Genomic DNA, 26,315 nt, shown 5'->3' with positions numbered 1-26,315 from the left:
ACAGTCATTTTTCTTCCACTGAGAATGAGAAACTGTCATTAAAACCACTCTCTCTCCAAATCAGGACACAAGATGCAAACATTCTTCTTTTGGTATTTATCTTCTGTACTCAAAACAAGCTTCTTTAGTGAACTCTCTGTGACTTTCCTGATCACATCTGCAAAACATAGGTTGCTGAACAGCTTTATGTTCCACAACTGACCTTTTCCATGAAACTCCAAAGGACAATCATGGTGACCAAATTCCGAACTATATTAAATTCTGGTTCTATCCTTTCAGGCTTATGTATTGGACTGACTGGGGAAGGCAGCCAAAGATTGAATGTGCCTGGATGGATGGACAACAAAGACAAACTCTGGTCTCTGAAGACCTTGGCTGGCCAACAGGTCTTTCTATTGATTATTTGAACAATGATAGGGTCTATTGGAGTGATTCTAAAGAAAATATTATTGAATCCATGAGACCTGATGGAACAGACAGAACCGTAGTATTACATGGAGGTAAGACCTTATTATGCAATTAATATAATAGTAACCAAGATGTATACTAACAAGCACTTGGGCTTCACAAGTGAGGCTAGATTCAGGAGCTTTTCAAAGAATAAGTCTTTTCTCCTCCTTTATACAGGGATAAATGGCACACCAGGTTCAGAGCTCATGATGCCTGGTAACTAGATTCCCTAAGGGTAATTTACATGACCCAAATAGGGGACAATGTGGAAAGTTGGATTCCTGCTTTTTTTACGTATATTATTAAGCAGTCTGCAGGTACAGTGGCATGAAGTGGTCAGGCACATGAGGATGTATATATATAACTGCACATGTCTTAAAATGAAAGGATTAGATGATATATTTAAGCTGAAGAAGAACAGCAGTTTTACCGCCTCTGCTAGAGATTTGCTTGCTGACAGTCTATTGTTTGGTTCCTTTGAGAAGTAGGCAGTCCATACAGCCTTGATGTCTTTGAAGGCCATTTATATTGGATAGCTAAAGAACGAGGAGAAGTCTGGAAGAAAGATAAATTTGGAAGTGGAGAAAAAGTGAAAGTGCTGACCGTAAATCCGTGGCTTACTCAAGTGCGTGTCTATCACCAGCACAGATACAATCAGTCAGGTAGGTTATCAGCATCCTGGTGAGCCATTCCTTGCTATGAGATCAAAGTTGGTATTGATGTTTTCAAAGAGCTTAGTAATCTTCTGATAATGTGTCTATCAGTATGTGATAATATTCACTTCTGGAAACCTAAAAATGGAACAGAGGCTGGCAAGTATTTTCTGCATACCCAAAGTAAAATCAACAGTGGAATACCACACACTGCTCTTTAGAGTCTCTTAGTTCTAAGTTATGCCCCTGTCCTTTCTCTTCTTCCCCTCCATCATGGAGTTGTCATAGAGGTGGCAGTCATGATATGAATTTATCCTGGTAACATACAAAGTGCTGGCCATTTAATACTGCCTCCAAGGGGGATATTTCAGCTATGACATCTCCACAGTAATCACAGGGGAGGATGTCCAGAGCAACATCCAGCATACCCCTCTTTAAAGGTGTTTTAGCTTTCAGAATCAGAAAGCTCCGTGTTGCTTGGAAACGTTCTGTTTCTTCTTGGTGCTATGCTGGCTCCCAACAGCCATAGTCTCTCCCTTAAGAATATAAGAAAAGGCAGAGAGAAGATTTTGATATAAAATGATTTTGATATAAATGTGAGCATCAGTTGTTTTAAAAAATGGATCTAGACTTGTTTAGATTTTTGGTGTGTGATACTGATGATACACACTACTGACTAGGGAATTGCCCTGTCTTACCTCAGGAATATGCCGCATTGCTTCTTCAACTGTCTTTATCACTTTATTTTTTCAGTGCCTAATCCTTGTAAAGATGTCTGCAGCCACCTCTGCTTGCTGAGACCAGGAGGGTACACCTGCACTTGTCCTCAAGGGACTCGATTCATAGAAGGCAGCAGCACAGAGTGTGATGCAGGTAGAATAATGTCAAACTGAAAATGAAAGCAAAGGAAGCTTTTCTTTAGGAATGCAAATGCATTACTGAATTAGAAATATGGAGGAATGAGTTAGCTGATATAATAGATGTTGGTAAGTCAGGACATCTGGCTTTTATTCTCAGCCATCACTGATTTGTGGTCACCTTGTGCATTTCATTTAATCTCTTTGCATGTCATTTGTAAAATGGATATGGATATATCATTCCAACCAGTCCAGACCCAGCTGCAAAATTGGTCACAATTTCTGATTTTTGTTTTGAAATTCCAAAATATTTTCTTTTCTTTTTTTCAAATGCATTGATTTCAGAGCTTAGAGAATTTCTGACAGATTACGGTTTACAATTATGTTTACAATTCTGTACAAGGTATTGTTTGATCAGTATAATAGAATACTATAGAAATTTGAAACAAAGCTTACAGAACTCACAGTGTAAGCAGAGATAACTTCTAGATAATTATCACATGCTGGAAAGCCTTTTAAGCACTAGAACTTAGTGTTTGGTTGTTGCATTGCAGCAGAGCCCCCACAGTGCTTCCAGGAGCGCCAATAAAATAGAATTGCTCAGCCTTTCCTGAGAAGAAAGAGCATACCACTGCAGGATTTCTATTTCTCTAGCTGAGAGTCTGCATTCTTAGCTTACAGTGATGTGGGTGGTAGCCAGATGTCCTTGTACTTGTCCTTGCAACATATCTCTTAATAAATTATGCTTTCTAACATTATGTCTGGCATCTTTTCTATGGTTAATCTTCTCTGAATTCTCTTCTTTTTGCATTAAAAGAGAAAATGTCATATTTTTTTACACTGCCTTACCTCTAAATTACATTTTCTTAATCATTGTTAGTGCTCTTTCCTATTGCCACATGGTGTGAGCTGCAGAAAGAGGAGTTAGTAATATGCTGTAATAGTGAATGGAAGTGTGCAATACATATTTAAATTAGGGATCAATAACACTGTTGATTGCATTTGCTATTTGCTGTTTATTGCTCTGAGGACACTGCATTTGTTATTCTTTGCGGAAACTGATTTACATAAAATGTCCAGGAATTAAGAAAACTGTGCTTGACCTTATTTTGAGGAAAAGGAGGAGACAGCAAATAGGATATACAGTACTGTCTCCATTTTTGAACTTCAGTTTTTATCTTGACTTTAATTTTTAAATCTTTTTAATCTGCTCTGAGGACACTGCATTTGTTATTCTTTGCGGAAACTGATTTACATAAAATGTCCAGGAATTAAGAAAACTGTGCTTGACCTTATTTTGAGGAAAAGGAGGAGACAGCAAATAGGATATACAGTACTGTCTCCATTTTTGAACTTCAGTTTTTATCTTGACTTTAATTTTTAATTCTTTTTAATCTTGACAAATTTTTTAGCCAGTGAACTGTGCCTGCCATAATTGGCATACTGACCAAACATAGCTTTTGTATATACATTTGGTTTATCTGGTCCTTCCCCGATATTGCAGCTACTGAGAAACACAGCCTGTAAGACCTCTGCATTTCCCCTTTTGGTATCCCATTTACTTGAAGGGAGTTTTACCTGTAAGGAAAATTGTAGCAACAGACTTCCTCTACCTCTGGCTGATAAAAATTTTATGACAAAAGTATTATGATCTAACAGTGTAAAACAGACTGTCAGAGTCCATCCTTAATTTATAGCCTATAATGATGTCTGAGATCCAGAGCTTTTCCTATGTGAACTACACTTTTCTGACAGCATATCCTGAGCTCTTACTGAAGGCTAGTACAACTTCAAGAAATTTCACTTTTTTTTCACTTGACTCAGCATTAGAATAACATCGGAACCTTTGTAGCTCTATGTGTGGGCCAGCTCAGGCAGCACTGCCACGTGGGCACCTCAGGGCTCCTGGAGTGCAGCTGAGACACTGGCGCATGATGAAGAACAGGCTTCTGTGCTACCTGGTGCCAAGCTATCAGGCTGTGCTCTGTACTGACAGAAACTCTGAGAACTTTGGGATTCTCTCTCGTTCTCACTGTCAGGATGTATGAGAGTTTAGAGGGCCCTCTTGTACGTGCATTTCCATCCACTGCTTTTCTTCATAAGTAAATGCATCACAGCCTGGCCCTCTCTGTGCAGCTTCAGGCTGGTTGGATGGAAGAGTCTGGGCAAAGGAGATTAAGTATTGCTGCTTTCTGAATGGAGAGCTTTGAAGGGTGGTGGTGGGCTGCATTGCACCGGCAAAAGAAAGTGATGGGACATACGGCTCTTGAGTTGTCTGTGCCTACTTTTACTGAATAAGTCATTATTTTCCGAGAACAGGTTTTACTTCAATTAAAATAAGCTAATTTGGCAGAAAAAGAAATATAAGAGCAACAAATGCATGTGCTATTAAAAGCAAAGCTTCTGAAAAGTAGCCTGTGAGTTTGCATACGCAAGTTCAGTAGAGATAAATAAAATGCTCTATGGTAGTATTTCTTTTGTTGAAGATGTCCTGATAACACATATATGGCTTTCAAATTTTGCAGCTATTGAATCCCCTCCCACAATGCCACCAGCATGCAGGTGCATGTATGGAGGAACATGCTATATAGATGAAAGTGGTCTTCCAAAATGCAAGTAAGTCAGTATGTTGTTAGGATAGTCCTGGGTCAGGTTGTGCTGATTAAGTATCACAAGACAATTAAACTCTCTGAAATGTGTTGGAAATGCTTCAGAAGATGTCATATGTCTGCAGTAGCATGTTTGTAACAATCACAGAAAAACACATATACGCATAAAAATATCAGCAAATAAGCAATGTAAATGCATCAGTTTGGGAAAAAAAAACCCCAAACCAAACAAAAAACAAAAAACCCAGAAAGGCAAAAAAGGCAAAAATCTGAAGATTCTAGTAAAAGACTATACCAAAAAATTGTAACAATGGAGAAGTAATGCTCAGTAAATGTAGCTTGGAACAGCCAGTAGGTGCCACCAATGCTCTGCTGAAACCAAATCTTTTGACTTCAGTGACTAGTTTTCTGACTCAGCACTTTTTATTTCCACTTTTAATTCTATGAAGGTAGCAGACATACTATATTTACAGTCAGTGAAATACATAATTACTGAGCATGGAGTTAAAATTTATAGCATGTAGATAAACATTACAGAATATAATAATAAAGCTCAGATCCTAGACTTAATAAAAGCCATTCAGTCAGCTGTCCTGCTTACATTTACAGGTGTTCTTACGGCTACACTGGGAATTATTGTGAAATAGGATTGTCAAAGGGAGTGCCTCCTGGAACAAGTAAGCTTCAAGTATATATTACACTTGATACTTTGAGCTAAAGAATGTATAATACTATGATACTTGTTCAGGGTCAAGCTTATAATTCTCTGGGCTCCTTTTTTACACTGAACTGTGCTTGCTTGAATGTTCGCTTGTTCTTCTATCTTTGATAGCAGCAGTAGCAGTGTTGCTGACGGTCATACTAATCATAATAATTGGAGTGTTAGTGGTTGGAGGCTTCTTTAACTACAGACGAACAGGCTCCCTTTTACCAGCACTTCCCAAACTACCAAGGTATGTTTTGAAGGCCTTCATAGCTGGAATCTGTGCACTGAAAATGTGTGTTTGTTCCTAAATATTTCTGAAAAATCCAGGTTGTTTGCCGCGTGCCCATTCTGTTGGAATATGGGAAGTGCAGTGTTGCAGCAATTCCAGTGGATTTTTGATTCCAAGCAATATTATAGGTGATCATTATTTTGTAACAAAGGACTGTTGTAAAACTCTTCTACATTCTAAATTAGCTTTTAAATAATGAGCAATATAGAAGACTGTTTACCAGATCTGGAACTGGATATTCGGTTCAAAAAGATACAAAAGACCATAGTTACATATGTTTTAATTTTTTACAAAACTTTGTCAGAACATGATTCTGGCAAAGAAATATTTTTAACATTGAAAGGCTGATCTCATCTGCAACACTGTATTCATCTATTTAAAAGTGATATGGGGTATGTGTAGTGAACTTCTATCTGTTTCCAGTGCCTGAGAAATTTGGGCTTTTTGTAGGTTCCTGCTCTCCTGACAGTCATACTGTCCAGTGAAAACCAGCTTTGTGAAATATCATTCAAAAATATTTGATGTTTTAAATCAAAGGAAGGTGAAGAAAAAATATTTGTAATGATTTTAAATTAATTTTTTAAAAAAAGATGTCAGAACATGATACTTCAAATTTTTTTTTTAGCTTTAAGCAAATTATGTGTTTTTAAAGGCATAAAGCTGGATCTCCATAGTCTTTGCACCAATTTCACAGTAGTAGCTCTTAAATCAGTGTAATTAAATCATTGTAATCAGTAATGTGGATGTAGCTATAACTGCTTCCTCACTAGAGGATTACACTGAACTAATTAAATTTATTTATGACTTATAGGGAAAAAATTTTTGTGCAGATCAAAGAGTTTGTAAGAGATCTCCAAGCTGCTCACTGAAATTCCATGTGTCTTGCTTTCTTGAATGGAAATTTTCTGCATCATCAGATAGTGAACAAGTAGAAATTTTAAAGCACTGACTCAAACTTTACTGTTCAACAATACTTCTCATATAAATTATAAGGCCGTGTGAAATGGAGATGTCAGTTTTTGTCTGTGAGGCTTGATTCACAGTTTTCATTTCTGCTATGAATATGCCTTAGTGCTGTCATTGCTCAGTCGCTCTTTTAACTGTTAACTCATACCTTTACTGCAGAGTTAACTCAAGCTATAGCTTAGCTGTTACCCTTAACATGGGACTTGTTCATGTACATGAATCACAGCTAAGATTTATGTTTTTTTAAATTGAATCAGCTGATGCCTACGGGGCCAACTGGTAAAGTGTGTGCACAACACACCAGCTGTAGGCAAGAGTTTTAGCACAAGCCAGCTCCAGTGAGGACACACAAATGGAAAGATTATTTCAATGCTTCTGTCTTCCTTCAAGTTCGGCAAATTTGACAAAATGAACTCAAAGGTTAACTCTGCAGTGGATTTGTAGTTGCATATTTTTGGGGAGTTGCATGCTCAGAGTTCTGTGCTGAAGGTCCTGTATTTGGCTACTCACTACTATCTTTCACTGCTCCTATTATTTTGAGCCTGACAGTGTTCTTTCAGCCCATTTCCAATATTTCTCATGCAAATCTAATGTGCAGTTGTGGTTACCGTAAATCTATAGGCAGATTGAACAGTTGCTTATATGAAAAGAGTATAGAATCATAGAATAGTTTGGGTTGGAAGGGACCTTTAAAGGTCATCTAGTACAACTCCCCTGCCATGGGCCAGGACATCTTCAACTAAATCAGGTTGCTCAGAGCCCCATCCAACCTGACCTTGAATGTTTCCAGGGATGGGGCATCCACCACCTCTCTGGGCAACATGTGCCAGTGTTTCACCACCCTCAGCGTAAAAAATTTCTTCCTTCTATCTAGTCTAAATCTACCCCCCTTTAGTTTAAAGCCATTCCCCCTTGCCCTGTCACAACAGGCCCTGCTAAAAAGTCTGCCGCCATCTGTTTTATAAGTCCCCTTTAAGTACTGATAGGCTGCAAGAAGGTCTCCCCGAAGCCTTCTCTTATCCTGTAGGTATCTTCATGATTTGCATACATAAACATCTTTAGTACAGGTGTTGTTGGAATTATATCCACAAATTTGTATGCCATTTCAGCTGCACTTTTTTTTTAACTGAGTTTCAGTGAATTTGAATGAGTGGATTCATGCATTTGTCTGTAAATCAATGCTGAAGTAAGAGTAGTCAAAATGCGGGTAAATTTGGGGGAATTATAATTCATTGAGTTCATTTGATGTCTACATGAGCACACATAAAGATAGTTGAGATCATTCTGAATGGGCTAACTTAGGTTAAAAAAACTGTTAAACTAATGCAGGAATACTACTTCTGGTGCCCTCACTAGCTTGCTTATAGCCAGCAAAAATTCCAAGTGATATTTATGCTTAGAATATCAACTAGAAGAATCTGTTTCTAAACTCTCTTTCTGTATAATCTGTTCTTTTTTTTTTTTTTTTTTCCCCCCCCTGTAGTTTAAGCAGTCTTGTAAAATCTACTGAAAATGGCAATGGGGTAACTTTCCGATCTGGAGCAGATGTGAGTATGGACATAGGAGTCTCTGGCTTTGGAGGAGACTCTGCTATAGACAGAGCAATGCAATTGGTAAGGTTTAGTTCTGAAATAATTTTTTTAAACTGTGTTCTTTTAATGTCATTTTTAGCTGATAGAGGGAAGTCTTTTATGTAAAAAAGATAGTGAGATGATAAATGTGTTCTAGAAAAAGAAGTGAACATTGATTGATAATTTCCTGAAATATAGATTTTTGTAAATTGAAGGCAAGGACAAATGCAGGCTGTTCTTCAAAATAATGTGACTTTTCTCAAGATTTATATGGTAGAAATTAAGTCAATTACTCCCTTTCCTATTTCAGCATATTCATGGAATATATGGGGAATGAATAGGCAAATGAAAATATTGTTACAAGGAATTTTTTGAGGGCCTTTGTGTTCCATAGAACAGGTTAAAATGTGTGGTTTTCAAATCCAAACTGTATGTTAGAAACTTCAGAGGTAAAACTCAGGCCTAACCACAGGATACAACTACCTGACAGGAGGTTGTAGCGAGGTTGGGGTCGGTCTCTTCTCCCAAGTAACAAGCGATAGGACGAGCGGAAATGGCCTCAAGTTGCGCCAGGGGAGGTTTAGATTGGACGTGAGGAAAAATTTCTTTACTGAAAGAGTGGTTAAACATTGGAACAGGCTGCCCAGGAAAGTGGTTGAGTCACCATCCCTGGACGTATTTAAAAGACATGTAGAAGAGGTGCTCAGGGACATGGTTTAGTGGGCATGGTGGTGTTGGGTTGATGGTTGGACTCGATGATCTTAGAGGTCTTTTCCAACCTTAATGATTCTATGGTACACTACTTTGCACAACAAATTATAAAGTGGACAGTTTCTTATTTTAGCAAGTTTAAACAAATGATGGTTAATAGTTTTGGGGACATCATAAAGTGTAAATCTACTTCATCCATGTTTTGTTATGCACATCTGAGAAATAGCACATCCTTGTGTTTCCTATACTGTATAGTTTTTCCATGGAAAAAATATATTCCCCGGTTTGCCGGAAGAAGTACAATGTACAAAAGATTTTTACTTATAGGAAACAGATCACAGGTATGTTCAAATAATAAGCACTTGCTGCAAAGTCTACGCTGGAAAATCCCTAAACTTTTAAAGATAAATTACAGACTTAACTGACAGTAAATTAATATGAAATGAAACAGCTAGTGAAGATAAGCTCATAATATATGACTTTTTTCTAGATGAAGAAACACACTCTTTGTTAAAACTAGGCAGCTTGTGTAATGAAACAACCGTATGAACATTTCAGTAAATACTGGGAAAATAGCTTTAGGCTTGAATATGACCTCAAATCTTTTTCATGCATTAAAAACTTTATGGTACCTTCCATTTTCTGGCCTAATACTGACATACTGAAGTTCAACTGATGCAGTTTTTACATTGCTAATAACAGGTCTAGATACAAGCTATTTCTACTTACTTGGTGTTAATTCTCCCTATGTATTCAGAGAATAAACAAAAAATTGTATAGTTCACTGGGAAAGAATTCAAAGGGTTTGGTTTACAGCAGCTAAGAACTGTGGGATGTGCCTCCTAAAATTTTAACATCACATATGTGTGAGTAGATCTTAGAAGGATATTTTTCAGTGTGGCTGTTCTTAGCCAAGCTAAGCTAATTTGAGGGAGCCGACAAGAGTTCACTGTGTGGTAAAGAGCTATGCTCTGATAGCACAAAGCGTGAATCCTTATGGCATGAAGCAGTGGTTTGTAGAAAAGAGGCAGGTTTAAAGAACTGGCTGATGTACTATTCCCGTGTTATTCCTCACTCTTTCTGTGATGGGGCTGTGACAAGGAGCAGGACAAGTGAGTCTGGGTGGGGTTTTGCTTTCATTACCCTTCTACTTGATGCTTAGCTGACTAGCTAAGCTAGTCTTTGGTTAGGTGGATATCTTTGGATATATTAGGTGGATATATTTGGATAGGTGGCTATCCTTATGTGGCACTAAATATTTTCTTAAGAAATACTTAACTTGGCACCTTTGCCCACCTGCTGCGAGCACCGTAGCTGCAGCTCAGGGTTTGGCACAATATGTGTGAAGTAGCTGCTACCCACACACTGGTCTTCATGCATGGGCAAAGTATTGATTCATAATAAAAGACATGCTAAAAACTGTGAAACATTTTATTTCTGACATAACTCATATGTTATAACTGAAGGGATGCACTTACTGCTTTGTCTCAAAAAATATAGCAATCTCAATGCTGGGACAAAATGAATGAATCCCATTCTTTTATATTTCAGATAGTGCTTATTAATTTGTATGTCATTCTGAAGTCTCTAACATGAAATATTTATTTTGGGATTATGCTTCCTTTGATATCTCTTCCCTGTTGAAGATGTGATTTTGTGAGAGTCATTTTTCCTCATCATAAAATACTTGGAGTCAATTATTGAAATGTGGGGTTTTTTTTGTCCAGCTAGGAAGTGGGGTAATATTGGAACAATCAATGTCCAGGCTACTAAGTCAGGGAGTAAAATAACGGATGGTAAACTAACAGTATGCTTTTAACAGATGCTAGATTTTGTCTAAGCCTATGTGAAAGTAAACATGCATTGCTCCCTGAGATGAAGAATTAGACTATAAATTAATTCCTAGGAATATGGATGTGTTTATTGCACTGCAGTTGCGGTTTTTTCCTTCATAGAATGAAAACTTTGCAGTGGAGTCAGGGAAGCAGCCGATCACATTTGAAAATCCAATGTATGCAACCAGAGATGGTGGAGCCAGCACAACCAGTGCAGTTACAGTTGTTCGGCCAACACATGTAAGAGAAACTTAGACTTGACTTTAATCTTTCATTTTCCTTTATGACCTTCTTTTCTTCTTTGAAGACTGTTGATTTTCCTTCTTCTCCTACAGGTAGCAGCAGCTGGTAGTGAGGAAAATGAAAATTTTGAAAATCCTGTGTACGCCTCTGTGGTATCTGCTAGTCCGGAGGAACCCCCTCAGAGTACAGATGCACCTCAGGTACAACACAGAAATGCTCTAAGGCTGCCTTGTTTGTTTCGTGCTTCAAATCAGGGCAATTGAATTGTTAGGGAAGCTGCAATATAGTTTCAATTCTCTTTAAATAATGCCATGGGGTTGGCACACAATCTGCATCAAGTCCAACTAACTGGACCATATTTACAAGATTTACAAGAGCTGGTCAGGAACAGTTTGATAGGAGAAAAGCAGCACAAGCACAGAATTGCCCAGGGCACACAGTAAGGATCTATTTGGGTTAAACTCCGCCTTCCTCCTGGCCCACCCAGTTATTTTGAAGTGAACAGATTGGAACAGAGTGTTTTCTTTCACTGTTTGTTGTGCTTCATTTTGAGGGCAGATACTAATCTGAAAATTGTAATGTAACTGCTGTAAATTGTCACTGCTCCCCAGCAGACATGATTATAACTAAGGCTTTACTTCGGACTTCTAACAATTATTTGTAAACCCCTAATGAATTATACCTTGCTTGAAGCAGCGGAGTGTGTTCTTTTTCTCTTCCTCCCACCCCCTCCCACCCCCTACTCCCCAAAATATGAAAAGAAAACCCAAGAAAAATTACATTTTGGTTTAAAACATTGAAAACCTAGTTTTTCTTGGTACAGAAAATTGAAATAAGATATTTAGTCAGTGTACTGTCATGATTTTTTTTCACATTTACTTGTAATTTTATCCATATTTAAAAGTGCTAGCAAGGTCATTTTGTTCTATGTGTTCTTGCAGGACATTTTAACAATCAAGATCAAAGTATTGCCTCATCTAGATTATTTATGATTCGTGGAAGACAAATTTTTATGTTTTAAAATCCATCTGAATGAACCGATGGTGGCTTGTTTACAGGACTATTTTCACACATTATGCACTAAAAAGCACCTCTGATGAGCTTTGAAATGACAGCTCTGTCAACCTGTTGTAGTTTCATGTCCCTCAGTAATTTCTCTTGTGTTGTTTTCAAGACCATTTTTTTCCCCTTTGACCTATTTGTCTGGAATGATAGGCTTCCATGAATTAATTTAGTCGCTTTTATTGCCTTCTGGCATAGCCTTGTGAATAGTGCTTTAGGTAAAATAACCATAACTGGTTGTCTAGCAGAAAAGAAAGTTGGGTCCCATGCTTAGAATTACAACATGGCAATGTAAGAACATCCAGCTGAAATCACTGAGTTAGCAGTCAGTGCAAGTGGAATCCAACAACAGTGATGTCAGTTTCCAGAGAAGTTGTGAGAAAAATGTGTAAAGTTCTAATAATTTTTATGTTTCAGGAATCAAAGTGGAGATTCTTCAAGAGAAAAATGAAACAAAACACTAATTTTGAAAACCCAATATATGCGGAGGTATTGCTTAATATTGTATGATTCTATTTTTCAGCTAACGTACTGCTGGAATTTGTTCTTGCTTTCATAGGATAAAGATTATGGGTAGATTCTGCTGCTAAGTGAAGCAGCACAGAAATTCCAGCCCAGGTCAAGGTAGGACTGAAGTAGCTTTGAGAAAAGTTGTAGAGTCTTGTGCAGAATGAGGTGCAGGCATCCAGCTCAGGCCGCACAGCTGCATTGCCCACATCTCTGCTTCCCCAGCCCAAGCACCGCGGCCCGCTCCTGCTCTGGGATCTCAGGTGCTGATTTCAGCTTGCTGGTGCATTCTGGTACAGCTCAGGGACACAGCACAAGTGGGAGGCTATTGTACTGCACTAGGAGTGAAATGTCCATTTCTGCCCTCTCAGTCCTGGCTTCAGCACTGCACAAGAATTCAATAGCTCTGCGTACTGCAGCCCTGTTTCTATACCAGCCCTATTTTTTTCATCCATACAGTTGGATGAGGCAGTTCTTTAAGACGGTGTGGCAGCGGGTGGTATGTGTGCTGGAGGAATTCTCCCCTGGCTTGGATATGAAGGTTTGGAGTTCTGCTGACTTGAGCCAGTAATTCCAGCCCTTTTCATCTTACAGTTTAAAATTTCCAGATGTCCTAAGAACCTCAGTCCCACAGTCACGTGACTAAAACTAGCTGCCTTTTGTGAAGAATTTAGGTTTCTAATGCTCGAACAAGGTGAGAGAGTTCAGGAAGCCAGGGATTCATTTCCCCAACACTAATGAATGTAACTACAAACAGTAGTAGTGCCAATGTTATCTACATTGATGTATGTGCATATACACATATCAAGCTACTCCTGACATTAAGTGTTAAAATAGAAGTCCCAGTGTGTGGACTAAGTTTGTAGTAGCGTATTTACACAGCTGTACCATTTGAGGTGAAATTAGCATTTAATTTTGTTACAGGCGGTGATTTGCAGAAATAATTTATACTATGACACTTGACTTTAGCAAAATACTTGGATATTTATTTAACATTTCTGAAAGTTAAGGTTGAATGTTTTGTACATTAGAATGTAAACTTGGATTTTATGATTATTGTTTCAGATGGAAAAGGAACAGCAACAGGACACAGAAAATGTCCCTACTTCTTCTCCTTCACTGCCTCCCAAGATTACTCTGAAGAGAGACCAACCATTAGCTTATACAGCAACAGAGGATACATTTAAAGACACCGCCAATCTTGTTAAAGAGGACTCTGTGGTATAACTAGGTAACTGATTTAGGGAAAATTAAACACATCCATTTGCACATATATTTTTTATAAACAGAAGAGAAATGTTCACATTCAAATGCTTTATAAAAATATGTACATCTCTTAGCCAATGGCTGGAGATGTATGTTGAAACTATGCCTTGTTTTTTGACAAATGCCAATTTCTATTTTTATGAACAATTGTCATGATGTACTATATGTATATCTTTGCACTGAAGCTGTCTGAAAGTAATGTTATAAATATATTGTACATTTGTAAATTTTTGAAAGATTATCTTGTTCGGTGATGTTGCTAGTAGAAATCTGTATGGAATTGGTCTTATCTTTAGGGATAAAGTCATTATATAAATGCTTAAACTAAAAAAGAACCAAACAAGGCGAATACAGGAACATTACTGACTTACAGGATCTTTAGAGTATATATTTATAACAGCACCTTTTAAAAGTTCTACTGGTGCTCTGGGCATCTTTACCACCTATTTTATATACTACTGTATGTAAAAATGGGTGTGTCTGTTTATCTTGTGTTAAACAAAAGATGGAAGAGTCAATGCAGGATCATTATGCTGAATAGTTACCTGTGCAAAATGTTGTTCTTAGAATATTTTAACTGCCTGAGATAAAGTAATTTCCTCTCAATCCATAAGACACATACTTTTCCTCTAGGTTCCAATTAACACCATTCCATTAATAGTGTTCATAAAAAGATCTGATATATTTAGATTTTAGTGCCACAAGTACTTAATTTAATGAGATTTTTCTCTGCTCATCAATGGAATAGCTCTGTTCTTGGCTGGAGTCTCTGGAAGTAATTTGTACTATTAAATGAAGTAGCTAGATTTCTGTAACAGCTTATTTCCAAACAGCAAAGCACGAAAGATATTGGTTCATTTAAGAAATTATTCAGGTTTTTTAATGTGAAAATTTAATTTTATTGACTATTTATTTCCTGAGCTTGGACATTAATAGAAAGGGAAACAATTTCTACTAATGCACTCTTTGTAGTTATCTGATTATTTCTATAACCTTCCATCAGAATATACTGTACATCTTATTAGCTTTTCTATTAATTAGCCAAGGTAGTTTCCACAACATGAACCGTTTGAGGAAACTCTGAATATCACTGCAGGAACATGTTATTCAGCATTCCTGGCTAGCTACTCACATAATTTAAAGATTCCTAAAGTTATAATCATTGAGACTTCTGCTATTTGATTGTTTTATCTCTGAGTTCTCAAAATATATACTATTTCTAATTAGAATGCTTATAATTACTTTGTAATGTACTTTGATTAGAAAAGACTTTTACTGGAAAATGATGCTGCTGAATAAATCTAATAAATGTATTATTTTATCACATCTTTATTCCATAATTTGTGTCAAGGCTCTATGTACTTTTTTCAGTTGTGGAGACTTCAGCGTACTCTGAGATGAAAACAACAGTGCTTTAGATAAAGTCAAATAAGAATAGTGCTTACTGCTTCACACAACTGTCTAAGTTCTTGATATAACATCACTGACATCATATCACTGTAAGTGTGAAAACTGCCCCATTACACGCATTAAATAAACTGGTCCTTGAAACAGAAAACTCTTATTATTGATTGTAAGAGACTGACTATCAAGGTGGTATGGACATAAGCGATTAAAACCTTAGTTCAATTAACTTTCATATCTGAGTGCTTTAATGCAGAAAATTCCTTGGAATCTGGGACACAGCATACATATCTGTAAGGCTATGAGAAAGGATTTCTTTGAAAGACAGGTTGCTGTTCTTAAGGAAAGAGTTCACAGTGTTTATTAAAGAGAGAACACAGGGCTAACATTTCCACAAGACTCGCCTCCAGTTGCATACCACAAGAAAGAGTAGCATCAGTTTTGTGAATAGTCTCTGTCAACAGAAAGATTTGGAACCAGTTTTGGAGAAAACTGCTAATATGTCAGCCATGTATCAGAGATATCAGAGATACTTCCCCCCCCCCAAGAATTTTAAATTTTCAGATGTGGAAGAAAACCATCCCTGGGATACTGTATAGATAGGTAGTATGTAGGTTTGATGATTGTTTAACATACCTGATGGTGAAGAATTCTTAAGCTTCAACTGGGCTCTTCCTCTCAGTAGCATACCACAATGTACCCTTCTGATTACATAAAATTTAATTGTTGGTACTTTGTTCAACAGAAGCTTTACTCTATTCCTAACTTCATTTTTTCACTTGTATTCTTTTTCCCTTATGAGGACAGTCCCTGCTTGGATTCTTGAATTCTGGACTCATTCTGTTTCAAAGAAGGCTGATTTTTAGAGATTTCAGCACCTCTCTGTAATCTGCCACTATAGGGCTGATAAATTATACCATTAAGTGTTTTCATGCACAGTCTCTTTACAGCTGTCAGGCCAGAAAGAGAGAACTATCTCTCTGCAGGTATTTATAATGAAATGAAGTAAAATAAATTTATTCTTGAAGCCATTTGCCAGAGAATAGAACCTCAGTGAAATACTTGAATGTTACTAAACACTTTTTACATTCTGTCCCTTTCTTGTGCATGTACAAACACACATACACACCCCCCCCTCACACACAGAGTGATGAAACTCCTTTTCTTACATTTGGAGTTCTGACCTGCACATGGTATTTTTGTAAGCTTAATTGAATTGCACATTAATGATTAATCACCAGCGCAGCTCTTCAGCAAATAAAACCTTTACCCCTTCAATTTTAATATCTCTAGGAACACCAGATTGTGGGCCTCTGGCCAGCAGCTTAACAGATAGAAATAGCGTACAAAAGGCACAGTAACCTCAACTAACATTTTGCCATTCTGAACACACTCTTTGTACAGTCGAAATAATTTGCCATAGCATACGCTAATGACCTGTTTCATTTAATGAGTGAAATAATCATCCTTTTAACTTGCAAAGGATGCTGAGGATGAAAGAAATGTGAATGCACATTATTTTTAATATTTTCCTCATAAACTATACTAATATTAGGAAGAAGGTTAAAATACAAGTTTGGATACTCTGTTTGCATAGTAACAGAGTACAATGTAGGTTTGCTTTTCCCTGTAATTGCATGTCTATAAAATAGCTTGTGTTTTATCTCTCTACCCAGTTGAATAGTCAGGTGATGAGATGTGGTCAAATACTGCAATTGTAATTTTTGGAATATGTTGCAGTAGCTGGGCTTTGTTATTATTTGATTTCTTATCTTGTGTTCAGAAGCTTCTTAAGTTTAGCAACTCCTGAATATGACCATGAGTAAAACCCCCGTGAAATAGATGACTAAATCTGGCTAAATACATTCTGTAAGATACACGTATAAGATACATGTTCTTAAAGGCCATTGTTTTATTTCAAGTTCACTAGCAGCCTATGTGTTGATGAAGTCTAGCTGGAAAACTGATTCTTTTAGTGATTTTATTTTTCTTATTTAAAAATTTTTTTATTGGGTGAGTAGTATTAACCAGCTTTGTAGTTGAGTATTTTATGAATGCAGATCCTTTAGAGGTATCATTTCTGAGCATAAAAAATTACCTTCAAAAACATGCTGGATTTACAAGCCTATCTGCAAACTCAGAAATTCGAGGTAAGGAGGGGTGGGGGGGTGGAGAAAGTGTCTTCTGAAAGGAATTTAAGCAGTCTAGTAACTGGTAAAGAAGAGGGCGTCTGGTTTGGCAGGATTAATATTTATTTCTGCAGAGCTGATACTGGTTTAATACTAAATGTTAATTAGAACTCCAGGAACTGATCTCCCACTAGCTGCTGGTGCTGGAAACGTCATACACAGCAGCATGCCATACAAACAGCTTGGGGCACAGGAGAGAAACAGCCAAAAGAACTTTGCATCCCATCCAGCTCCGTATCGTGTCCTGGGGTACTTTGCTATCAGGGCATGTTCCATGCATTTTATGACCTTAGACATATCAGAGGCACACAGTCTTTTCAGTGATGGTCTTTGAGCTTTTATATTTGCAAAGAAGAAAATAAACCTGAAAGCATTTATATGCAACATTCTCTGCGAGAGGATTCTTTATATTCAAAGGTTTGGCTACAGCTTCAGGCTTGCTTTAAACTACTGGCTCAAGTACTGAGAGCACTATAGCTACAGCAGAGCAGAGACCAGAAAGGCTGGAGAACACCCAAGAGCCTGGTAAACAGAAACCTCCCTGGCCCATATTGTGAGCCAGATGTTCCCTACAGTTAAGTGCTGCATGACACAGCACAACTTTTCAGATATCAGTAAGCCATAAACTTAGCATATGGTCATAGCAATTCATTTCCCCTGGGCATTCTACCTCGAAGTATGGACGGACTAAGGATGGTAGTGTGACATCACATCTCAACAATCTCATATGGGAACTAATAGCACAGGCCTCATCTAACATACACATAGTCCAGAACAGTCAGCAATGGGTTCTTAACAAATGTTAATGAAGTCCAGCAAATGTTCAGAGAATCACGGATTGGTTGAGGTTGGAAGGGACGTCTGGTCCAATCCCCCTTGCTCACGCTGAGTCACCTAGACCAGGTTGCCCAGGACCATGTCCATACAGCTTTTGAGTATCTCCAAGGATGGAGACTCCACAACCTCCTTGGGCAACTTGTGCCAGTGCTCAGTCACCCTCACAGTAAAAATGTGTTTCCTGATGTTCAGCGGGAACATCCTGTATTTCTGTGTGTGCCCATTGCCTCGGGTCCTATCCCTGGGCACCACTGGAAAGAGCCTGGCTCTGTTGTCTTTACAGCCTCCCTTCAGGTATTTATATACACTGGTAACATCCTTCCTGAGCTTTCATACAGTCCTTTTTCTACTTACATTCAACAAAGTATTTCTCTCCATAGGAGTCCCTGATCTCAGGAGTCGGTCTGTTCCAAAGTCTTAAGAAGTCTCTCTCGATATCTTCAAATGTCAGAATAATTTTGAGATGTTCAAATTAGCTTCATAGCCATGTACCTGTCCTGTAAAAGCGCAGCAGGCAGTTAACTCTGAGGAAAAAAAGCAGTGTCAGGTAGATTCACAGCTTTCTGTGTGGTTTATGTTGGACTGATGCAAAGGATGCAGCAGCGAGCTGCATCATTTTTTAGTCAAACTAAAACTTTTGACTATTTCAAATACTATTGCATCATTTCAGCTTCCAGCAGGAACAGATTATTAAAGTGCCTGTGAAAAAGTAGAAGTGAGAAAAAATTTTCATTTGGATTGGAACTTTACTCTCCATTGTATGGTTAAATGGCTATGGTTAAGTGATTAAATGTTAGTGCAATAAAGGTTAGTGTGTTTTCTGGTAGCGTGGTTCCCTCTATGTAATTTTGAGTTGCAATGCAATTCCTTTGGGATGAAAATGGCCTCTTTGTCTTGCTGGGCAGCTCAAGAGACCCAGGCAGCTACATTCCAAAGTGTGCAAAGGAATGGACCACATATACACTAGCCATTAGTTTCTATTATATTTCCTTGGGACATATACTGTCTTTATATAAGCATTCATAATGGTTTGCAACCAACTTTCCTAGTCCTTGTGAAGACTTGACTCACTGGGCTAAGCCTTAGCCTTCTCAAGGCCGTACAACACAACTGGCTTCAGTGAAGGGGTGCTCAGCTTAATTTTCTGAAGTTATGAGTACCTTTGGTAATGTGGTTGCTGCCTGGAATCGCCCAGCTCAGATTGTTGTGGAGCATCAGAGCAAAATAAAATGGGTTGTAAATGGGCAAGTACAACTAAGTACAACTTGCCCAGGAAACTCTAGGTGTCTGACCAGGCTATACTGTTGATTTACTTTTGTGTACACAGTGGATTCACATGCCCAAAAGCTGCATGCATTTGTCCAGGATATGAAATTTTTTCCCAGTGCAGGTTCCTGGTGGGTCTGTTCATAGTACCGGAGATTGAAATCCCAAACAAGTGACCAACATCCCCTTATTTTCCTTTCCCCCTTTAGGCAAGATTTCCAGAGAAAAAACAAGAGGGGCAAACATACAGTCACCCTTCCTCAGCACATCTGGAATCTGTTCTTGGATTCATGCATGTTTTTCTAGCTACTCACCATAAGGTGTGAGAAAAGCTTCCATACCCCATTTGGACAGGCTGTAGCCACCCCCTACAAAAGCCATGAGGCCTTTGGCATTAATTAGATTGACTACTCTTCCCTCAGCTTTTTTCAGAAGTGGCAGAAGATTGAGTGTGATTTCAATCAATCCCAGCAGACTAACATCCAGCACTGAGTGGAAGTCTTCATCCTCAGCCAGTCAGTGAGTGCTACAGGTGCTGTTCCTTCAGCATTGCTCACCAAACCAAAAAGCCCTAAGAGGATTACAAAACCTTTTATTTTGGTATGTGACAATATTTTACTCTAGAGTTTCATATGTAGCATTGGGATCAAAGCACACAGTCTGCAAAAACTTCAGTGAGATGAATACAGTCATCTGGGGTTTGCTTGTAAGATCTGCCCTCTACACCTGACAAAATTTGCTGAAGGCCTTAGGCAATGACTCTAAAGAAGCATGGGTAAAGTATTAAAGGAAAACTATTTCGGTCGGAGATATGGGCCACCACACTGGGCTTTATTATCCAGATCTGCTCAAGTATGTGGGCTCCTAACATGCACTTATATTCTTGTGAAAAATCAAATAGTCTACACAAAAGTGGAGAGACTGATTTTTCTGGGTTGGGGTCTAAAGGTCTGAACCAGATGTGCAGAATTAGTCAATGCTTCTAAAAATATTAGCTTAACCCTGTGTATTGGTAATACTGCTTTACTACCTTATAAATTACTTGAGGACCTTTAAATAAATAGTGACGCTTCCAAGAGTTTGCTGAGGATAGCCCACACCTGAAGGGAGAGGCCGAAAGTCCAGCACTCAGCCTCCATAAAGAGCTTCTCAGACTGAGGTGACAGCGTTAGCAGTGGATACCCTGGCTGAGAACAGCTTTCCACAAGCTGGAAGCAGGGGCCTGCTGGAGGAGGTAAGCACTAATGATTATGTTGTCCTTGCCCTCAATCTCTACATTCAAGAATGGTCTGGAACTGTCATGATGAGGCCATCAGTGTTTTACAAGCTTTGAGGAGAAAGTCCTACTGGTAGAAGATATGTGTTTTGCTGTTTTAGCTAGTTAATTGATTAACAAGCCTATTGAATATTTGGTATAACTGTGTGTTACAGCTGGAGTTGCGGTGCTGTGATCCCCTTTGGCAGCCCTTAACAACGTCTAGTCTGAGCTATTGGTGCTGAGAAAGAAACACGTATTGCTATGGTTGAATATATTTACCACGCAGATCTTTTTATCACCCTCTGCCAAAACCAACACTTAAGTCTTGTTTTTTAACTCCGCTCATAGGTATCCAAGGACAAACTCTTCCTCTTTTAGTCAAGTGCTCAGAGGTGTAGGATAGCAGTAGTGAGAGCTACCTATGTAACAACTCTAAGAAAACTGGCTGAAACGGCAAGTGTTTAACTGTTACAGTCAGTGCAACTGTTGTGTGTGCATTGCAAAAGTCGGACTTATTCAGCCATGCAAAAACACTCTTCTGCTTACTAGAGGAGGGCTGAAGAAGCCCTGCACCAGCCATTTTTAATTGGGTGGGCTGGTTTCATTGTCAAGAAAGTTTTTTCTGGTACCAGTTAGCACCTTCCCCCCACTGAGATTCTTCAACTGCACCAAAAAAAAGTCTGTAAAACACACCTAGGAATGATCTGCTTTTAATAGACTGAGCAACTAATTTTTTAGGCACCCTGTTGGTGAAAGCGAGGGGAAGCCCAAAAGCATTGCTAGAGAGAATCTCTTTGAACTGAGAAATGACAGAACTGAAGAGTGAATGCGTTTCATCAGTAAGACAAAAAATGCCTCTGCGGAGAGTGGAGAAGCACCAGAACTTTTAGCTAGATCAGATTTGGTTATATTGAATCATTTTTCTGGGAAATTACCTTGCCACTTACCATTGCCCTGGCAATGCTGTTGGAGTCAGCCAAGTTCAGGTTCACTGTCTTCAGTGAGAGTGAGGAGCAGGACCATAGCTCTTGGCCTCCTTTTTCTGTGGCACATGCAGCAATGACACAAAATCCCCTTTTGTCAAGCCATTTAGCCAGTGAGTTTCCAAGTCTGGTGTCACAGCCTGTTACGAAGACATGCTTTCCACCCAGTTTCTCACTCTGTGACTGTCTCTGATGAGCCAGTAAATGGTAAGAGAAAGTATGGAAGCCAAAATTGCTATATGTGTAATGAGTCTGAAAGTGAGAGCTACAAGCAAATAAGTTAATGATCTAGAAATGCAATGAAGCAAATGTGCTCAGCCAACCTCCCGACTTCCTCAGACACAATTCCCGTAAGGGGCTTTGTTTCTGGTTGCAGCCTTTCCAGCTCACTGTAAGTAAGGGGAGAGCAGGGGTGGAAGCTTTGGCACAATGTGCTCGGGATCCATGAATAATACGTGCCTTGGCAAAACCTTCCCTATCCTCCTTTTCAATAGATTTCCACTGTTTTCAAGCTTTGCTGACCAATCTTTCTAGTCAGCCCTGTCCTTTCAGGACCTTTCAGACTGAAAGGAATGACTGCGTTAGTTCTCACAGTACCATCTGGGTTTTTTTGTGGACATTAGTGATTATTTGTGCTAATACTGGAGAAAGGAATTCCTCCGGGAAGAAGGATGATTCTCTTTGACCGCCTGTATGATGCCACTGAGGCTGCCCTTCTAATCTGCACCACAGAAGCAGAGTGACCCCAAGAACAACCACAAAAGCCTAAGCTGTAGTGGTGTGTCTGATGACTAATTTGTTGTGTGATTCGTGTTGTGTGATGGTGAGTGATCTGCTCTCTACCCCTTAGACAAGGTAGACTTTGGGGCAGTGCCTGAGTCTTCTGCCTCCTTCCTCATTGCCTGTTTAGCACTGAAAGAATGTATCATATAGGAAGCTTGTATAAAGAAATGGGGAAATGCATGGAGATGTTGCCCTCAAAAAAAAAAAGCACTGAGGGAACACAAGGTTTCCTAACTCTGGTGGGGAGGATACCATTTGCTTATTACAAAAATTTTTGATAAATGTAGAATACAGTTCTTGCCATCTAAAATCTTGATGAATGATTACTATTTTTCTATTTGTATTTTTGGTTTGTGCAAGAATTAAACCAAAATAATTCATTAAAACCAATATTTTTGGGAAGGCTGGTAAGCATTTTCTAGACATCCTGTTAAAGAGAAACTTTTTTACAGGTGCTAAGCAGTCACCTAGGTTCTAGTTACCTACATATGTGTAGAGGTGCAGACATCTGACCTTTAAAACGTGATTGTATTCAAAGAATGAAGTGATACTTTAAAAAAAAAGGAATTTGTGATTATTTTTACATCCCGAAAGTACTCAAAGAGGAAGTGGTCTTTCTTCTCTAACTCATAGCTGTCTGCAGTTAAGCATTCTATGATTCATTTGGCTGATTTTTGTGTAACATCCTTGCTACCTTAAGACATGAATATTAAAGCAAGCCCAATGCATTAGTCCTGGTTGCTAGAGCCCATTTGGTGTTCTTGTTCCTACTGAATTCATGGAGTGATTTGGATTTATTCTGATTCTAAATTTTGCTGCCACATCACCAAGTAGGAATGAAAGGAATCTCAAAATCTGATAGTGAATGAATGCTGGACTCTCACTAAATAATTAAATCAGTCACATAGCTGATAAATGATACCAAGTGACAACATTCATTGCCACTTAATGATCTTGTTACATAGTTGGGTGCCTCAGTAGCCATCAGTATGGGCTTCTGAGCTACTCGTTAATGCTCTCTAATTTTAAAATGTTAAGCAAATATATACAGATAAGAGTTTGCTTCTCCTTCCACTGCAATCTACAGGGAGGCTTCCACTGAATTTTTGGGGTGTTAGATTGGTCCCTGGGCTGCACTGGTTATTTTAGCAGCCCATCTCACTGTTGTTTTGAGGCTAATGTAATCGGCCCTCTAGTTCAGGTACTTCACTTAGACACTTGGCTTTTTTGCTGTGAATGTCCCTGTTAAGTCTGACAAGGACTGCAGTGTTCCTGAATGTGTGCACTTTGGAATCATCTTTGTAATGTTTCACTGAGTTGGTGACATTTATTTTCTGAGAGGACTCACAGAGTGTGCTCTGACAAAGTGCCATTAAAACTGTGTGAAAGATCTCAGGCTAATTCAGGCTTCTGTGCTGTAAAATAAAGGCTGAAAACAGGATGTTGCAGCAGCCTATCATAGATACTCCCAGTCCATTTGCAACGATGTGCCAGGCAATGACATTTCCTTTAACTGCAGATTTAGAATTTGGAGCTGAGCTAGACACAAAGAGAGAGAGGAGTTGCTACCAGCAGGCTCTTGTAACCCCACGCCAATAAATCTCAGCAAGCTGGTGCTGTGATATATAATTTTAGGACTCAATTCACCTTTTTCCCAATACAAAATTAAATGAAATAATTAGAGATCTGGGGAAAAGATTAACCCAATTGGAAACAGGAGCTGTAAATCACACCTTCCTTCCTTGCCTGTGTTGTAGGGAGGAAGCAGTGGGCAGTGAGTTTGCACTACTGGAAAGCAGGTTAAATTTGAAACTGGAGTCTGTGGAGAAGCCCTGAAGTGTCTCGCCTGTAAGAGAAACACCTGGGACTGCTCTGGTTAGTGTTAGTCCCTGTGTTTAGGTAGCAATAATTGGCACAGAAGTGCTGTAAGACAAGGGGCTCTAGGGGCGACAGCTGAGAGGGCAGCGCTGTGTGGAGCCTCCGCTGTTCCTCTCTCCCCTATCAGCCCTGGGCCAGTGTTCCTAAGCCTGTAATCCCTAACAGCCTAGCTCTCCCCAAGTACCAGTGCTCCTTCTCTGATAACACATGGACATTCAGTGCTGAGCACCATGGCAGGTTTTGCTCTGCTGGAGCCTTCTGCCAGTATTTATTCTGCTAGATGATGTCATTGCTGCTGGAAGGAGTCTGTGGTCAGAATCAAAGGTTATAGTCTCAGTTGAAGTCTTCTTCCAAGAAAATTGTCTAGTTCTGTGAATGTACAACATTATGCAAAATATTTCTTGTTTGATAATTGTGGAGCACTAACAAAGCCATTTGTCTTCCAGGGGCATATCGATTTTGAAATAGCTGCCTGGAGTGGCAAAGAATGTGTTTCCAGAGAAAATGTCAGCATGATATTTCAAGAGTATTGATATATCTTCATAAATATTGAATTCTGATTACTAATGTAGCCAGTAAATAGCTAAAGGCAAATTCTACTTCCCATTAAAACTTTGATATTTGCCTGGCAAATTGAGAACTCTTGGGATAGAGCTTGGCTTCTTATGCCTAGACAAGTGCCATTATAAAAGCAATTGATTTTAGAGAAAAGCAGCATGACTACACCGAGAGCCCTTTAAGATCCTTAGATGACTGCAAAATATGGCATCCCTCTGCTTCTCTGCATTAAAGGAAACTGAAGCACATAGACCGTATTGAAGGGGGGTGTTACTGTCTTACTCCCACAGCAAGTTTGCTTTGGTAGTTCTGCCAAAGAACTTCAGGTTGGGGTGAGGTTTGGGGTCTGGGTGTGCTTTGGATTCCTTCATCTGCCACTGTGCTGGCAGTGCAAACCTTCAGGAGTTAGTGCTCTGCAATGGGTTAGGGTGATCTGCCAGGCATGCTGAGGAAGAACTGCCAAGGGGAAATTTAGGAACTGGGGTTCTTCAGAAACAGCACTCATGTAGCACTCAGGGGAAAGTTTAGATGTGTCAGACAATGCTCTGACAGATCACCCAACAGCTCTCCAGAATCTAGAAAGTACAAACTTTAATAATCGGTCATCCTGCCAGAGCTACAAACCCCCTGGTCTTCAGTTAACAAATTGAACAAATATGCAGGCACAAACACATCACATCTCCCACTTTTAGGTGAGCTATTCCTGCACGTGCAGGGCTTTGTACTTTTGTTTCACGGAAAAGGAGTGCTTTTTCATATGCTGTGTAAAAATGTCAGTGTGATAATTCAGTTTGGTGGTCAACAGATAACTTAAGATCTTCATTAATACGTCACCTTAAAAGAAATACATCTCCAAACTCTCCTACTCAGCATTTTGCAGGGAGATGAATGTAGTCTGGTGCAATGGGGGCTGATTTCTTGGCATGATTGTATCTTTCTTTGTATGGCTTGCACTTCAGATTTTTACCACAGCATCGGTAAAAGACCCAGGAAAATAAACCCCTGTAAACTCTTAGGTGACTGACCCAGTAATTCAAAATAAAGGAGTAGAGAAAGATTCCAGATGTTGGGAAGAACATTTCTGAGTTAGCATTTTTTTCACACCCTGCAGGTGCTTAGATAAGCAACAATTGTTAAAATCACTCTAGAAAGGAAGGGACTGCATGTTCTCTTGTCTGCGCACTCAAAACCAAGTGCTTAATTTGTTCTCTTAGCTATTCTGCAAATGCATGTAATGGGTACTGCTCACTACAACGACAGACACGAGTTCTGTTTCTGTGTCGGCACTCCCATTCTGGGGAGACATTTGCAAGCTCAGTGTATACCTCCAGGTCCTCACAAGTTGCCTTCACCAGTTATTTCCAGTGTCATAGAATCATAGAATCATAGAATCACTGAGGTTGGAAAAGACCTCCAAGATCATCAGTCCAACCG

General features: G+C 39.0%; 2 protein-coding genes across 2 annotated transcripts in view; one reads left to right on the top strand and one right to left on the bottom strand.

The window, feature by feature from the left end:
* LRP2 (LDL receptor related protein 2) overlaps positions 1–13,686 on the top strand; it is a 139,498-nt gene extending 125,812 nt beyond the window's left edge. Inside the window, exons 70-80 of the mRNA XM_019471867.1 lie at positions 280–500; positions 933–1,112; positions 1,857–1,976; positions 4,486–4,576; positions 5,179–5,246; positions 5,402–5,522; positions 8,014–8,143; positions 10,768–10,887; positions 10,983–11,090; positions 12,370–12,441; positions 13,525–13,686. Coding sequence (XP_019327412.1) covers positions 280–500; positions 933–1,112; positions 1,857–1,976; positions 4,486–4,576; positions 5,179–5,246; positions 5,402–5,522; positions 8,014–8,143; positions 10,768–10,887; positions 10,983–11,090; positions 12,370–12,441; positions 13,525–13,686 — 1,393 coding nt within the window. The remainder of the gene's footprint in view (positions 1–279; positions 501–932; positions 1,113–1,856; positions 1,977–4,485; positions 4,577–5,178; positions 5,247–5,401; positions 5,523–8,013; positions 8,144–10,767; positions 10,888–10,982; positions 11,091–12,369; positions 12,442–13,524) is intronic.
* Positions 13,687–17,411: 3,725 nt separating this feature from the next.
* Positions 17,412–26,315, bottom strand: part of LOC103898390 (retinol dehydrogenase 7-like) — a 10,176-nt gene continuing 1,272 nt past the window's right edge. The window contains 7 exon segments of the mRNA XM_019471866.1: positions 17,412–17,662; positions 18,510–18,593; positions 19,736–19,927; positions 19,930–20,041; positions 21,627–21,829; positions 21,832–21,927; positions 26,169–26,227. Of these exon segments, the coding sequence (XP_019327411.1) occupies positions 17,412–17,662; positions 18,510–18,593; positions 19,736–19,927; positions 19,930–20,041; positions 21,627–21,829; positions 21,832–21,927; positions 26,169–26,227 (997 nt within the window).

This window comes from Aptenodytes forsteri, unplaced genomic scaffold, assembly GCF_000699145.1.
Source record: "Aptenodytes forsteri isolate BGI_AS27 unplaced genomic scaffold, ASM69914v1 Scaffold257, whole genome shotgun sequence".
Lineage (NCBI taxonomy): Eukaryota > Metazoa > Chordata > Aves > Sphenisciformes > Spheniscidae > Aptenodytes > Aptenodytes forsteri.
The sequence above is the reverse complement of the archived record's forward strand: the minus strand, read 5'-3'. Positions and strand labels throughout refer to the sequence as shown.